This window comes from Rhinolophus sinicus, linkage group LG03 (genome assembly GCF_036562045.2).
Source record: "Rhinolophus sinicus isolate RSC01 linkage group LG03, ASM3656204v1, whole genome shotgun sequence".
Classification (NCBI taxonomy): Eukaryota; Metazoa; Chordata; class Mammalia; order Chiroptera; family Rhinolophidae; genus Rhinolophus; species Rhinolophus sinicus.
The window spans coordinates 241,877-256,226 of NC_133753.1; the positions used below are offsets into that span (position 1 = coordinate 241,877).

A 14,350-nucleotide genomic window follows, 5' to 3' on the forward strand; every position below is an offset into this window, starting at 1 on the left:
TAATACTGTCACCCTCAATCCATCAGTCTCTCCTCACCTTTTACTAGAAGCAGTAAGAGGAGCCAAGCCCCTCCTACACTTTGCTTAGAAATCCCCTCAGCTGAACACCCAGTTCCATTGCTCACAAGGTCTACCTTCCACATAACACAGGAAACCAGCTCAGCCAAGCTCTTCGACACTTTATAACAAGGATCACATTCCTCAGGGACCCATAACCTGCTCCTCATTTCCCTCTGAGCCTCAGCAGGGTGGCTTCTTAGGTCCACATTTCAACCCCCACTGTGTTCATGACGACCTATGTATTGTCCTAGAATATGGAGCCTTCTCGACAGCTCTCCGGTCTTCTTTCTGAGCTCTCAGCACAGTCACCTTTACCGTCCCTTCACAGCAATCTTGGAATTTTCACGTGTGCACTTGAAAAATCTACTACCTTCTACCGATCACCTGCTTCCAAAGTCACCAACACCTTCTTAGGTATTTGTTACAGCAGCTCCCCACCCTCAGTACCAAATATCAATCTCCATCTGCTGAAGCTGCCATAGCAGAACCAATGACCAGGTGGCTTAAACAACAGACATTTATTTCCTCACATTCAGGGCCTGGGAAGTCCAAGGTCAAGTTGCCAGAGAATCAATTACCAGTGGGAACTTGTACGAATGGCAAACAGCTGACGTCTCACTGTAATCTATGTGGTGGAGACAGAGACAGACATCTCTCTTCCTCTCCCTCTTCTTATAAGGCCACAGATTCTAGGGGATGAGGACCCCGACTTTATGACCTCACTTCACCATAAGTACTTCCTATAATCCCTTCTCCCATATAGGCCACTGGGTCTGAGGGCTTCCACCTGTGAATAATAAGAGGGATAGAATTAACTTCATAACAAGGTTCCCAGTTACAAACATCTGTGAAGCAGGTTTCATGACCAGAAGGAAATAAGTCACATTCCTGATTATCGTGACACAGCCACAGGTTTCAGAAGGCAGAGCTAATGTGACGTCCTCACACTTAGATCAGAGCCTCTCAGATGGGATTTGGGGCCGCGTGTCCAGTGCATCCTGGAAGCCAAGGGCACCTCCATCTCCCCACCCTGCTCTGCACCCACCTGGGAAACAGTGTTTTCACTGCTTGGCTTGTGATTAAGGAGTGGGAGCTCCTGTCCCTTGTGTGAGGATGCAGGGGCACCTCCTGGGTCCAGCCAGGGGCCCGGATGCCCTTCCACATGTGACATCACCTGAGCCTTAACAGGTTCCTGGCCTGTTGTACTTTCCATGTTCCAGCTTCCTGGGAGGGACTTGAAATTGCTACGACTTTCGGTGACGTCATGTTCAATTCTGTCTATCCAGGTGTCTCTTACTCTTAGTGAGGTGAGATTCCCACCTCTAGTAACAGGTCAGAGATGACCTGTGAAGGTCCATCTGCTTTCTGCACCAACATAAAGATCTTGGAAATAAACACTCCCATTCTTAGAAGAGAACCTAGTAACAATAAACATCAGTCTGTCTCCTGAACCCATCACAGAATAAAAATTGCAAGAACAGTGTGGGGACAGAGCCCCAGAAAGCAGTTTCCAGGCTCTCGGCCTCACAGGGAAAGGTGCTGGCTCAGGTAGTAAATGGCCATCAACTGTGATTGGCCATCAGCTGTGACTAGTTGACTGTCAACTGTAACCAGTGAGCCATTGGCCAGTAATATAACTGCTGTGGCTACACTCGCATAAAATAGGGGCTAGCAAGGAGATGGTGGCTGAGCTAGCAAGAGCGGATTGCTGTTAGCAAGTGGGGTCGGTTGGCAGGCAGAAAAGCGGACAGCAGGTCGTATGTCGTGTGAATCCAGCCTCCAGCGAGACTATAGTGGTATGACTCCCCTACCTATGGCTCCGTGGGTGTTCCTTTTTGGCCTCACCATGTCCTGCATTCTTATGTGGGGAGCGGGACTAGAGACCCCACAGACCGCCTCGCAGGACAAATGGTGCAGAGAGCAGGGTCTCCCACATGACAAACAGCCTCCACTGTGATAACTGGAAACACAGGCACATCCAGAGTGCAGGTGATTCTGCTCACCTGGAGCAGAAGCTGCTGGAGACTCAAGCTGGTAGGAGCACTTCCAGGGGAGTATTCTGAGTGGATGGAGCACACGGGTGGGCTCCTGTGGGGGAGGGGTCCTGGGGCCACACCCCACACTTCTGGGGGCTTTCCCTCCAGACACATCCAGGTTCTCCAGGGAGGATGTATGTGGGTCCCCTCATGTCCCTGACAGGGGGAGTGGAGGACAAACACTAAGAAATCCACCCAGAAATTCCCTCAGGCAGACCCTTCAGGGGAAGAACTTTTCCAGAACCCTATTCTGAGTGGTGGGTGGGAATTCTTACCTATGACAGACCTAGGGAGGGGGCACAGTTACCAGGGTAACAGAGTCAGGAAGAGACTGTGGGTGCTGCAGGCGTGAAGGGAGGGGTCACAGGGAAGTGAGCTGACCACAGGAGAGCCCTTGAGGAGGTCACAGCCAGACCCAGGGGACCACCTCACAGGTGTTTAATCCTAAGGATACATAACATCACACACACACACACACACACACACACACACACACACACACACACGAGGAGCCTCACTTGAGTCAGCTGACAACAGTGCTGCCTCCTCCTCCTCCAAATTCTCAGGTGCCTCCCCTCCCGCAGACATGGGTTCTCCAAGGGACGCCCACTGCAGGTGCCGTGTGTGGGCAATAGTGTGATTGGGCCTCGTATCTGACAATCTGAGGAACAGGATTGGTCCATCTCATGGGTCCTCTGCATGGGTCCCCAGGGCTGTGACAAAAAGCAGAGCCAGGATGTAGGTTCTTCCCAAGTGTGTGCATGTGTCACATTTCCTGGGGTTCTATTGACAAGAGAGTCACACCCCAGGCCTACGGCCAGATTGGGGGACAGCCCATGTGCTAGGTTCAGGGGGAAAGGACAATTAGGGGTTCATTACTGCTAAAATCATCCACTGTCTGTGTGTGTCTAATTTATTCACGAGCAGAGGTAGTTTGGTCTGTGAGACAATCTGCGATTCTCAGATGTCACCTTCAGCCAGAGGAATTCAAAGGAAGTAAGAGGCACCCAAAGTCCCCTGAGCTTCGGGACTCAGGACTGTGTCAGTGCATCTGTCAGCCCCAGGGAAAGGTCTCCCAGCAGGTTTTATAAAACCTTTGACAAGGTCTCCCTGCAGTGTCATTGGGATTTAGTGAGGCCAATTAATTATTTCCAGAGATGAGGTCAAAGCTTATGGTGTCCCTGAGGGAGCATTGTGAGGTCAGGCACAGACATTTAACACTGGACTAGAGACGCTAGAGGTCATGTCCTGTGAGCCCTGACACAACCTCCCCTGCAGGGCACAGGCTGGGCTGCAGGGGGCGCTCAGGACCCACCAGCAGGGGCTGCAGCCCCAGGAGCAGGTGGGGAGGGAGAGAGGAAGGGGTTTCCTCTGAGGGCCTGGGGCTTCCTTCCTCTTAAAAAAAACATCTAAAACAAGATTTGGGCAAAGACTGCTGAAGTGTCTGTAAATATACCACTATAATGGGAGAATTTCCCAAACACAATGGGCAATAAAATCAAATTTCAAATGGGGTCTCCGTGACTTCAAGACGTCTTAGAGCAACAATCTGAAGGACAAAGATGGCTTTGCTAACTTGACTTTTTCAAAGTTGGTGACACACACTGACCCCAGATGGAGACATTCAGATCAAAGCCCAGAACAGGGTAAGATGGCAGCCATTTCATTCAAAAGGTTTCTGAGCGGGACTTGACCTCAGTGGCAGGATCTCTGTCCGCACAGATTCAGGGACCTGGCAGGGGACACAATCCCCCAACAGGGATTAGGACTTGGACTGTCAGACGCCCACTGAGCATGGTCCCTGTGTCATTGAGCTTCTCGCAGGTGGGTCATGTCTTCAGCTATGAAACCCTCTGCTCATGAATATGCAAATGAGCCGAGGTGGGCGGGGTTAAATACGGACATGTCTGTGCCCTGAGAGCATCGCCCCACAGCCACACGCTCCCCTACAGACGTCCTGACAGCACAGCCCTCACCATGGACTGGAGATGGACAGTCCTCTTCCTGGTGGCAGTGGCTACAGGTAAGGGGCTCCCCAGTCCCTGGCTGAGGAGGGGACCTGGGCCAGTCACAGGGGATCCACCGACTCCTGTCTCCTCTGCACAGGTGTCCACTCCGAGGTCCAGCTGGTGCAGCCTGGGGCTGAGGTGAGGAAGCCTGGGGCCTCAGTGAAGGTGTCCTGCAAGGCTTCCGGATACACCTTCACTGACTACTATATGCACTGGGTGCGACAGGCCCTGGGACAAGGGCTTGAGTGGATGGGATGGATCTATGGAGGCAGTGGTAGCACAAACTACGCACAGAAGTTCCAGGGCAGAGTCACCATGACCAGGGACACATCCACCAGCACAGCCTACATGGAGCTGAGCAGTCTGAGACCTGAGGACACAGCCGTGTATTACTGTGCGAGACACACAGTGAGGTAACCTCATCCTGAGAGTGTCAGAAACCCTGAGCAGAGGGCAGCTGTGCGGGGCTGAGGAGACGACAGAGGCAGCTGGGCACAGCCTGTCTTTGACTTAGGGTTATGGACATAGAGATGAAGGAAGTGCTTTCATTAATTATTTTTGGAATATTTTCAGTTCTGTGTGGGAAACCAACTCCCAAGAGGAGAAAACGTATTAAACTTTCTGTAGTGTTTTCTAATTTTCATGGTGTAAATGTGACCATCATGGTGACTTGAAACATGACATCCATGGACTGAGTCCTCAAAAGATGCCAGAATCTTCTCCTTTGGGCATTCGCAGGCGGCTCCCTCTCTGTGGTCAGAGAAGATAAACTGCATTACAGTCTAAGGGTCACAGCAGGAAGCAGAATGGAGGACAGAGAACACAGAAGCCCTGACGTATCTCCCCACCCCTAATAGTCATGAGAACACAGGTATCCACAGTCGTGTGTGGACATATACGACCTGCACGTTGGTGTCTCTGGAAACTGTCCCAAAACATCACAACACGGGTTTGAAAGGCATACTTACCCTCTCACTGTTCAGGAAAAGAGCCGAACTTGGTCTAAATCACAGTGTCCCCAGGGCTGTGCGTCTCCCAGAGGCTGCAGGGCTCGTTCCACCATCAGAGCTGCATCCCTTGTATTTGGGGCTCATGGCAGGTCCCTACACGTCTCATCCATCCCTGTGTGGCTTTTGTCCCTGGAGCAGAATCTCCCCCAACCTTGCTGTTCCAAGGATGGTGTGTGGGCATCAGTGTTCATACAAGAGGTCCACTCAGTTTCTGCATCTGAAGATTCGTAATGTATCACATATTCAAAATCCCTTTATCATATAAGGTGATAGTCACTATTTTTGGGGCTCTAGGCCTTGATCCCTTAGGAGCACTCACCCCTAGAGCAAGGAGGGCCCAGTTTACAGGGGAGATTTATTTCCTTCATTTGAGGACATACTGAGGGTTCAGGTGCTGTTCTTACTCTGCCTGCTTTTCAGTAACTCATTCTAAGTAGTTACACCCCATTGTGGGGTATCCTCGGGACCTGCCCTTGGCCCCAACAATTTTCTCCTCTGAACGTCCCTGGAAGTCTTATATAGTGAAAACTGAACTTCTGGCTGTGGAGAGAGAGAACGGGTGGGAAGCTGAGTGCAAATACATCTGCAAAGGAGACAAAGAGACAGAACGAGGATGGACAAACAAGAAAGGACACTTTGCAGCACTTTCCACAAACCCACCAGACCAGTCCCCGTCCCTGGGGACAGGCCAGTCCAATGACACCTCTGTGTCACTGATCTGATGGAAAGTGTGAACGGTCCTTTTAACAGATTGAGTGAGATTCCGTGTGTCCCGTTCACTTTACGGAAAAGCAGCATTTTCATCAGTGACCACACAGGCTCCTCCTCCTGGGTGGTCAGTGTACCTGAGGCACCACGGAGACTCAGGGGTTCACGTCCTGCAGTTTGCACAGTGGTGGGGAGCTCTTGTTTCATTGCCTTGGAGAGAATTAAGGTCACTTCTTCCAATTCATAGTCTCCAAACTGTGGGAATCAGACCCTCAGCACTGAAAAGAATTAGGACATGGGATACACGGGTGGACGTCCTGCCATTCCCACCTGGCAGGTGTGTGGGGCACAACATATGAACACAGGGGCCTAAATGTGTAATGTGGCTGCTTTCAGGGTGGCGTGTGGAGGGACAGAAGGAACCAGATACCCAAGTCCACATTTTCCTGACTGTTTTGCTGGGATCCTTTTAATACTTTAATCACACACAAAAAATAAGGACCTTGGACCAAAGACAGGGTCACAGTAGAATCTGTAGTTCTCAGGATCTGAAGTCTTACAAGAGTCATGTCAGGGTCTCCAGCCTCCATGTGCTGTGTCAGTGTGTGAGAGCAGAACGGGAGTGAAATAGCTGCTGTAGAGGGCCTGTCGTCGGCCTGTGGCAGCTGTAAGCTGGGTCCTGCCGCCTGGCTGAGCCAGTGCACATGTTTGGTGCACACACACACACACACACACACACAGTACATGGTAACAGGCAGCTGACTCTGGAGCAGCTGGAATAACGAGTCATTTAGGGGAGCAGATGAGCCACCAAACACCTGGTGAGCTGGCAGGCACCTGGGCCCAGAAGGTGGCGCTACAGTCACTTAGTCCCCTCGGGAGGTTTGGACATGCCTATTGTGGACTCAGACCACTGAGTTTGATTGTAATGCTGTCCTGATATGTCACCAGGAAAGTCCAGTGTCATATCTGCTTCCATTGCTCAGGGAATGTTTTTCTTATGGGTTTGTCTGAGTAACTACAGTCCTTGAGCTTGTGTACAATTCCCTGTGCCCGAGTGACTCACAGCAGAAGTGGCCGAGTGATGTCTGTGTTGTCATGGACACCACACCCTGTCTGTCACCAGCATGTCCCCGGTCCCTCAGGTGTTCACATCGGCAGGAACAAAGCCTGGTGCTTTTGCAGGTGCCGACATAACCAGCAATCAGATTGGTTAGTTAATGTCACCAGGGTTTGGTAAACTGGCATAAGAGGGCGTTTGGTGTCTGCACAACCTGTTGAAAAGAGACGGTTAATAAGACCAAGACAGGGTTGAAAAGGAGTCATAGTGGAAACGCAGAGATGAAGGTGGATAGAAAGAGACACGCACTCCCCAGGCAGCCTTCCAGCCAATGACTAATAAGTGTGGGAATGTTAACTCATAAGAGAACTGCTTCCTACATTTTCACAGAGTGTACATGATGGTTATTTTAAGGAAGAAGTGAAAGGCAAGTCTCCCGACCTGTCACCTTGGGAAAGCTGTCACAACCTGGAGCCATCTGCTCTGTGGCCTGCCCAGTGGCCCTGGCAGTGCCAGGTTTCAGGTCACCTGCAGGGACAGGCTCCAGTGGTCTTGGGGTGATGACCTGGGTCTATTTAGAGTGGGCTGCATGGATGCAGGAGGCCTTCCCTGTTCCTTGGACGGCAGTGCAGGTGGTCAGCAGCCCCTCGTAGGTCCTCCCCAGGGAGGTGATCGTGTGTTTTCTTCTAAAGTCTTGATGGACAGCTGGTCCTGGGTTCAAATGGACAGCAAGCCCTGCTGGTCAGGGGAGGTTACGCCTCTTACCTGCTGGCGACACGCCTCACGCACAGTAGGTAGCTGTGCACTTAGCCCTTCACTGCATCCGATCGTTCATTAAGCTCCTATCAGGTTCACTTAATCCAGGAATGGAAGGGTGACAGGTGCCAGCAGACCCTGGTTCCCTGAACACTATTTCAATGGGATCAATCCATGTCCCCTCAGTATCAGCCATGTTTGCTTTTGTTCTGTTTGTCAAGGCAGGTCACACACCCAGGCCGAGTGTCAGTGTGGGAACACAGCACATGTGCTAGCTACAAAGAGGAAAGGGAAATTTGGAGTTCCTTAACACAAAATTCAGCCTCTGTATGTGAGTGTGAGTGTGTGTGTGTGATTCTGTGAGGGTGTGTGTGAGTGTATCCCACTGACGACCAGATGTGGATGGGCTATCAGCTCCGTGAGTCTGCACCTGCAGATATAGTCAGACGTGACCTTCAACCAATGGAACCCAAGGGAGATAAAAGGCCCCCAAGGCCCCTGAGCTTCGGAACTCAAGACTGTGTTAGTGCATCTGGCAGCCCCTGGGAAAGGGCTCCCTGGTGGTTTCATAAAGCCCTTGCATGGACACAACCTTCAGAGTCATTGGGGTTTAGTGAGGCCAATTCACTATGTCTAGAAATGAGGTCAAAGCTTATGGTGTCCCTGAGGGAACATTGTGAGGTCAGGGCACAGACATTTAACACTGGACTAGAGACTCTAGAGGTCATGCCCTGTGAGCTCTGACAGGACCCTCCCCTGCAGGGCACAGGCTGGGCTGCAGGGGGCGCTCAGGTCCCACCAGCAGGGGCTGCAGCCCCAGGAGCAGGTGGGGAGGGAGAGGGGAAGGGGTTTCCTCTGAGGGCCTGGGGCTTCCTTCCTCTTTATAAAAACATCTAAAACAAGGTTTGTGCAAGGACCGCTGAAGTGTCTGTAAATATCCTATTGGGAGAATTTACCGAACACAATGAGCAATAAAATCAAGTTTAAAATGGGGTTTCCATGACTTCAAGATGTCTTACAGCAACAATCTGAATGATGAGGATGGTTTTACCAATTTGAAATTTTCAAAATTTGGGGACACACCCTGACCCCCGATTTGAGACACTTAGGTTAAAGCCCAGAACAGGCTCAGGTGGTCTCCGTGTGGTTCAAAGGTGGATTCTCAGTGAAGAGCATGTACTGGGAGGGCTTGTTCCTCAGTGTGAGGAGCTCTGTCTGCACAGATTCAGGGACCTGCAGGGGACACATATCCTTCACTAAGGATTAGGACTTGGACCCTCAGACGCCCACTGAACATGGTCCTGTGTCATTGAGCTTCTCGCAGGTGAGTCATGTCTTCAGCTATGAAACCCTCTGCTCATGAATATGCAAATGAGCAGAGGTGGGCGGGGTTAAATAGGACATGTCTGTGCCCTGAGAGCATCGCCCCACAGCCACACGCTCCCCTACAGACGTCCTGACAGCACAGCCCTCACCATGGACTGGAGATGGACAGTCCTCTTCCTGGTGGCAGTGGCTACAGGTAAGGGACTCCCCAGTCCCTGGCTGATGAGGGGACCTGGGCCAGTCACGGGGGATCCACCCACTCCTGTCTCCTCCCCACAGGTGTCCACTCCGAGGTCCAGCTGGTGCAGCCTGGGGCTGAGGTGAGGAAGCCTGGGGCCTCCGTGAAGGTGTCCTGCAAGGCTTCCGGATACACCTTCACTGACTACTATGTGAGCTGGGTGCGACAGGCCCCGGGACAAGGGCTTGAGTGGATGGGATATATCAACACTAACAGTGGTGGCACAAGCTACGCACAGAAGTTCCAGGGCAGAGTCACCTTGACCAGGGACACATCCACCAGCACAGCCTACATGGAGCTGAGCAGTCTGAGACCTGAGGACACGGCCGTGTATTACTGTGCGAGGGACACAGTGAGATGACCCACATCCCGAGAGTGTCAGAAACCCTGAGGGAGAGGGCAGCTGTGCGGGGCTGAGGAGATGACAGAGGCAGCTGGGCACAGCCTGTCTTTGACTTAGGATTAACGATACAGAGATGAAGGAACTGCTTTGATTAATCATCTATGAAATATTTTCACTCTGTGTTGGCAAACCAATTTCAGGAGGAGAAAAAATAACTAAACTTTCTGTAGTGTTTTCTTATTTGTATGGTGTAAATGTGACCATGAATGTGGTTTTGAACATGACGTCCCTGAACTGGGTCCTCAAAACATGCCAGAACCTTCTCCTTTGAGTAGTTGTAGGCGGCTCCCTCTCTGTGGTCAGAGAAGATAAACTGCATTACAGTCTAAGGGTCACAGCAGGAAGCAGAATGGAGGACAGAGAACACAGAAGCCCTGACATATGTCCCCGCCCCTAAGAGTCATGAGAACACAGGCATCCACAGTCGTGTGCGGACGTGTAGGACCTGCTCGTTGGTGTCTCTGGAAACTGTCCCAAAACATCACACACGGGTTTGAAAGGCAGACTTACCCTCTTACTGTTCAGGAAAAGAGCTGAACTTGGTCTAAATCACAGTGTCCCCAGGGCTGTGTGTCTCCCAGAGGCTGCAGGGCTCGTTCCACCATCAGAGCTGCATCCCTTGTATTTGGGGCTCATGGCAGGTCCCTACACGTCCATCCAGCTGAGTGTGGCTTTTGTCCCTGGAACAGAATCTCCCTCTACTTTGCTGTTCCAAGGACAGTGTGTGGACATCAGTGTCCATACAAGAAGTCCAGTCGGTCTCTCCATCTGAAGATTTTTAATGTATCACATTTTCAAAATTTCTTCTATTTCTTGGGATAAAGATCTTGGTACCTTAGCAGCCCACCCTTGGAGCAGGGACAGCCCCTTACACAGGGGAGATTAATTTCCTTCACTTGAGGACACTTCGAGGGTCTCCATGCTCTTCTTACTCTGCCTGCTTTTCAGTAACTCATTCTAAATAGTTACACCCCATTGTGGGGTATCCTGGGGAGCCTGCCCTGGGCCCTAATAGTTTCCTCCTCTGAACATCTCTGAAAGTCTCATGTAGTGAGAGCTGGACTGCTGGCTGTGGAGAGAGAGAACGGGTGGGAAGCTGAGTGCTAAGACATCTGCAAAGGAGAGAAGGAGACAGAACAGGATGGACAAACAAGAAAGGACACTTTGCAGCTCTTTCCGCAAACCCATCTGACCAGTCCTCGTCTCAGGGAACAGGCCAGTCCAATGGTACCTCTGTGTCACTGATCTGATGGAAAGTGTGAACGATCCTATTAACAGATTGAGTGAGTTTCCCTGTGTCCCGTTCACTTTACAGAAAAGCAGCATTTTCATCAGTGACCACACAGGCTCCTCCTCCTGGGTGGTCAGTGTACCTGAGGCACCACGGAGACTCAGGGGTTCACGTCCTGCAGTTTGCACAGTGGTGGGGAGCTCTCGTTCCATTGCCCTGGAGAGACTTAAGGTCACTTCTTCCAATTCAGTCTCCAAAGAGTGGGAATCAGACCCTCAGCGCTGAAAAGAGTTTGGACTTTTGATACGTAGGTGGACGTCCTGCCATTCTCACCTGGCAGGTGTGTGGGGCACAACATATGAACACAGGGGCCTAAATGTGTAATGTGGCTGCTTTCAGGGTGGCGTGTGAAGGGACAGAAGGAGCCACATACCCAAGTCCACATTGTCCTGACAGTTTTGGTGGGATCCCTTTAGTACTTTAATCATACACACAAAATAAAGGACCTTGGCTCACAGGCAGGGTCAAGGTGGAATCTGTAGTTCTCAGGATCTGAAGTATTTCATGAGTCATGTCAGTGTCTCCAGCCTTCACGTGCTGTGTCAGTTGTGAGAGCAGAATGGGTGTGAAATAGCTGCTATAGAGGGCCTGTCGTCAGCCTGTGGCAGCTGTAAAGCTGGGTCCTGCCACCTGGCCGAGCCAGTGCACAGGTTTGGTGCACACACACACAGACACACAGACACACAGACACAGACACACACACACACACACACACACACACACAGACACACACTCAGTCTATGGTATCGGGCAGCTACCTGATTGGGAGCAGCTGCCATAACCGAGTCACATGGGGGACGGGGTGAGCCACCAAACACCTGGTGAGCTGGCAGGCACCTGGGCCCAGAAGGTTGTGCTACAGTCACTTAGTATCCTTGGGAGGTTTGAACGTCCCACCTGTGGACTCAGACCACAGAGTTTGATTGCAATGCTGTCCTGATATGTCACCAGGAATGTCCAGTGTCATATCTGCTTCCAGTGCTCAGGGAACGTTTTTCTCCTGTGTCCCCCTCTGGGTAAGTACAGTCCCTGAGCTTGTGTAGAATTCCCTGGGCCTGAGTGACTCACAGCAGAAAAGGCCCAGTGATGTCTGTGTTGTCATGGACACCACACCCTGTCTGTCACCAGCATGTCCCCAGTCCACCAGGTATTCACATTGGCAGGAACAAAGCCTGGTGCTTCTGCACTATTGAGATGTCGACATAACCAGCAATCGCATTGGTTAATTAATGTCACCAGGGTTTGGTAAACTGGCATAAGAGGGCATTTGGTATCTGCACAACCTATTGAAAAAGACAGTGAATAAAGCAGGACACAGGTTGAAAAGGAGTCATAGTGGAAACACACAGAGGGAAGGTGGATAGAAAGAGACACGCACTCCCCAGGCAGCCTTACAGCCAATGACTAATGAGTGTGGGAATGTTAACTCATAAGAGAATGGTTTCCTGCATTTTCACAGAGTGTCCATGATGGTTATTTTAAGGAAGAAGTTAAAGCCAAGTCTCCCGACCTGTGACCTTGGGAAAGCTGTCACATAGTGCAGCCATCTCCCCTAGGGCCTGGCCAGTGGCCCTGGCAGTGCCAGGATTCAGGTCACCTGCAGGGACAGCCTCCAGTGGTCTTGGGGTGATGACCTGGGTCTATTTAGAGTGGGCTGCATGGATGCAGGAGGCCTTCCCTGTTCCTTGGATGGCAGTGCAGGTGGTCAGCAGCCCCTCGTAGGTTCTCCCCAGGGAGGTGATTGTGTGTTTTCTTCTAAAGACCTGACGGACACCTGGTCCCCTGGTACAAAGGGACAGCAAGCCCTGCTGGTCAGGGGAGGTGACACCTCTTACCTGCTGGCGACAGGCCTCACGCACAGTAGGTAGCTGTGCACTTAGCCCTTCACGGCATCCGATTGTTCATTAAGCTCCTATCAGGTTCACTTGATCCAGGAATGGAAGGTTGACAGGTGCCAGCAGACCCTGGTTCCCTGAACACTATTTCAATGGGATCAATCCATGTCCCCTCAGTATCAGTCATGTTTGCTTTTGTTCTGTTTGTCACAGCAGGTCACACACCCAGGCCGAGTGTCAGTGTGGGGTCACTGCCCTTGTGGTAGGTACAGAGATGAAAGGGAAACTTGGATTAACTTAGCACGAAATTCCGTGTGTGTGTGTGTGTGTGTGTGTGTGTGTGTGTGTGTATCCTTCTGAAGCCCAGATGTGGAGTGGGCTTTCAGCGCCATGAGTCTGCATCGCAGATATAATCAGATGTGACCTTCAAACAGAGGAACCTATGAGAGATTAGAGGCCCCTAAAGCCCCCTGAGCTTGTGGACTCACGACTGTGTCAGTGCATCTGGCAGCCCCAGGGAAGGGGCTCCCTGGTGGTTTCATAAAGCCCTTGCAAGGGGACCACCTGTAGTCAGTTGGTTTATGGTGTCCCTAAGGCAGCATTGTGAAGTCAGGGCACAGACATGTAACACTGGACTAGAGACGCTAGAGGTCATGCCCTGTGAGCCCTGACAGGACCCTCCCCTGCAGGACACAGGCTGGGCTACAGGGGGCGCTCAGGACCCACCAGCAGGGGCTGCAGCCTGAGGAGCAGGTGGGGAGGGAACAGAGGAGGGGTTTCCTCTGAGGGCCTGGGGCTTCCTTCCTCTTTATAAAAACATCTAAAACAAGGTTAGTGCAAGGAGTCTTTTTTGTTGTTGTTAATACAGAGTTTTTACTTTTTCTGATTGTGCTGTTTTGTTCTCTGGGGTACAGTTTCAGAGGTTCTTTTACAATCTAGACATTATCACACTGTCAGATACATAATTTGTAATTATTTTCTACCATTCAGTAAGTTCCTTTTCATGATGTCCATTGTGTCTTTCTAATGCACATACGATTTTGAGTTTCATCTATCCTGATTTGTCTACTTTTGTGCTTAGAGATTGTATTTTGCTATCATATTGAATAAACTATTACCAAATCCATTGTCATGAAGCTTTCCTTTATGTTTTCTCTAGGGGTTTTATACTTTTACATCTTATATTTGGGTGTTTAAACCATTTTCAGTTGATTTTTGTATATTGTACATGACAGGGTTCAGTTATATTGTTTTGCAGGAGGATTTCCACTGACCCAGCACCATTTCTTGCTGACACTGCTCTTTTTTCATCAGGTGATCAGTCAATGCAGGAAAATAATATGACAAAATTCAACATGGTTTCTGATTTGTAAAAATCATGCAACACACTGTGAATAGAAGGAAAGTGTTACATATAATAAAGGCCCTATATGAAGTGTATACACAACTTCATTCTCCACAGGGAAAGAACAAAAGCTTTCCCTAGAAGACGAGGAGGAAGACAAACATGCCACACTCACACTCCCATCCATCACAGGGGTGAAGGTCAGACCCAAGGAAATTTCACCAAAAAATTAAGTGAAGGCTCCAAATTGGAAAGGAAGACGTACAACTAGCA

General features: G+C 50.6%; 2 gene segments (V, D, J or C); both read left to right on the forward strand.

The window, feature by feature from the left end:
• Window positions 1-4,033: 4,033 nt before the first annotated feature.
• Window positions 4,034-4,614, forward strand: LOC109439984 (immunoglobulin heavy variable 1-3). The segment is given in 2 exon segments: window positions 4,034-4,119; window positions 4,203-4,614. Coding segments are annotated over 2 exon segments (366 nt in total).
• A 4,459-nt stretch (window positions 4,615-9,073) lies between these two features.
• Window positions 9,074-9,646, forward strand: LOC141570800 (immunoglobulin heavy variable 1-2-like). The segment is given in 2 exon segments: window positions 9,074-9,161; window positions 9,245-9,646. Coding segments are annotated over 2 exon segments (366 nt in total).
• The last annotated feature ends 4,704 nt before the right edge of the window (window positions 9,647-14,350 follow it).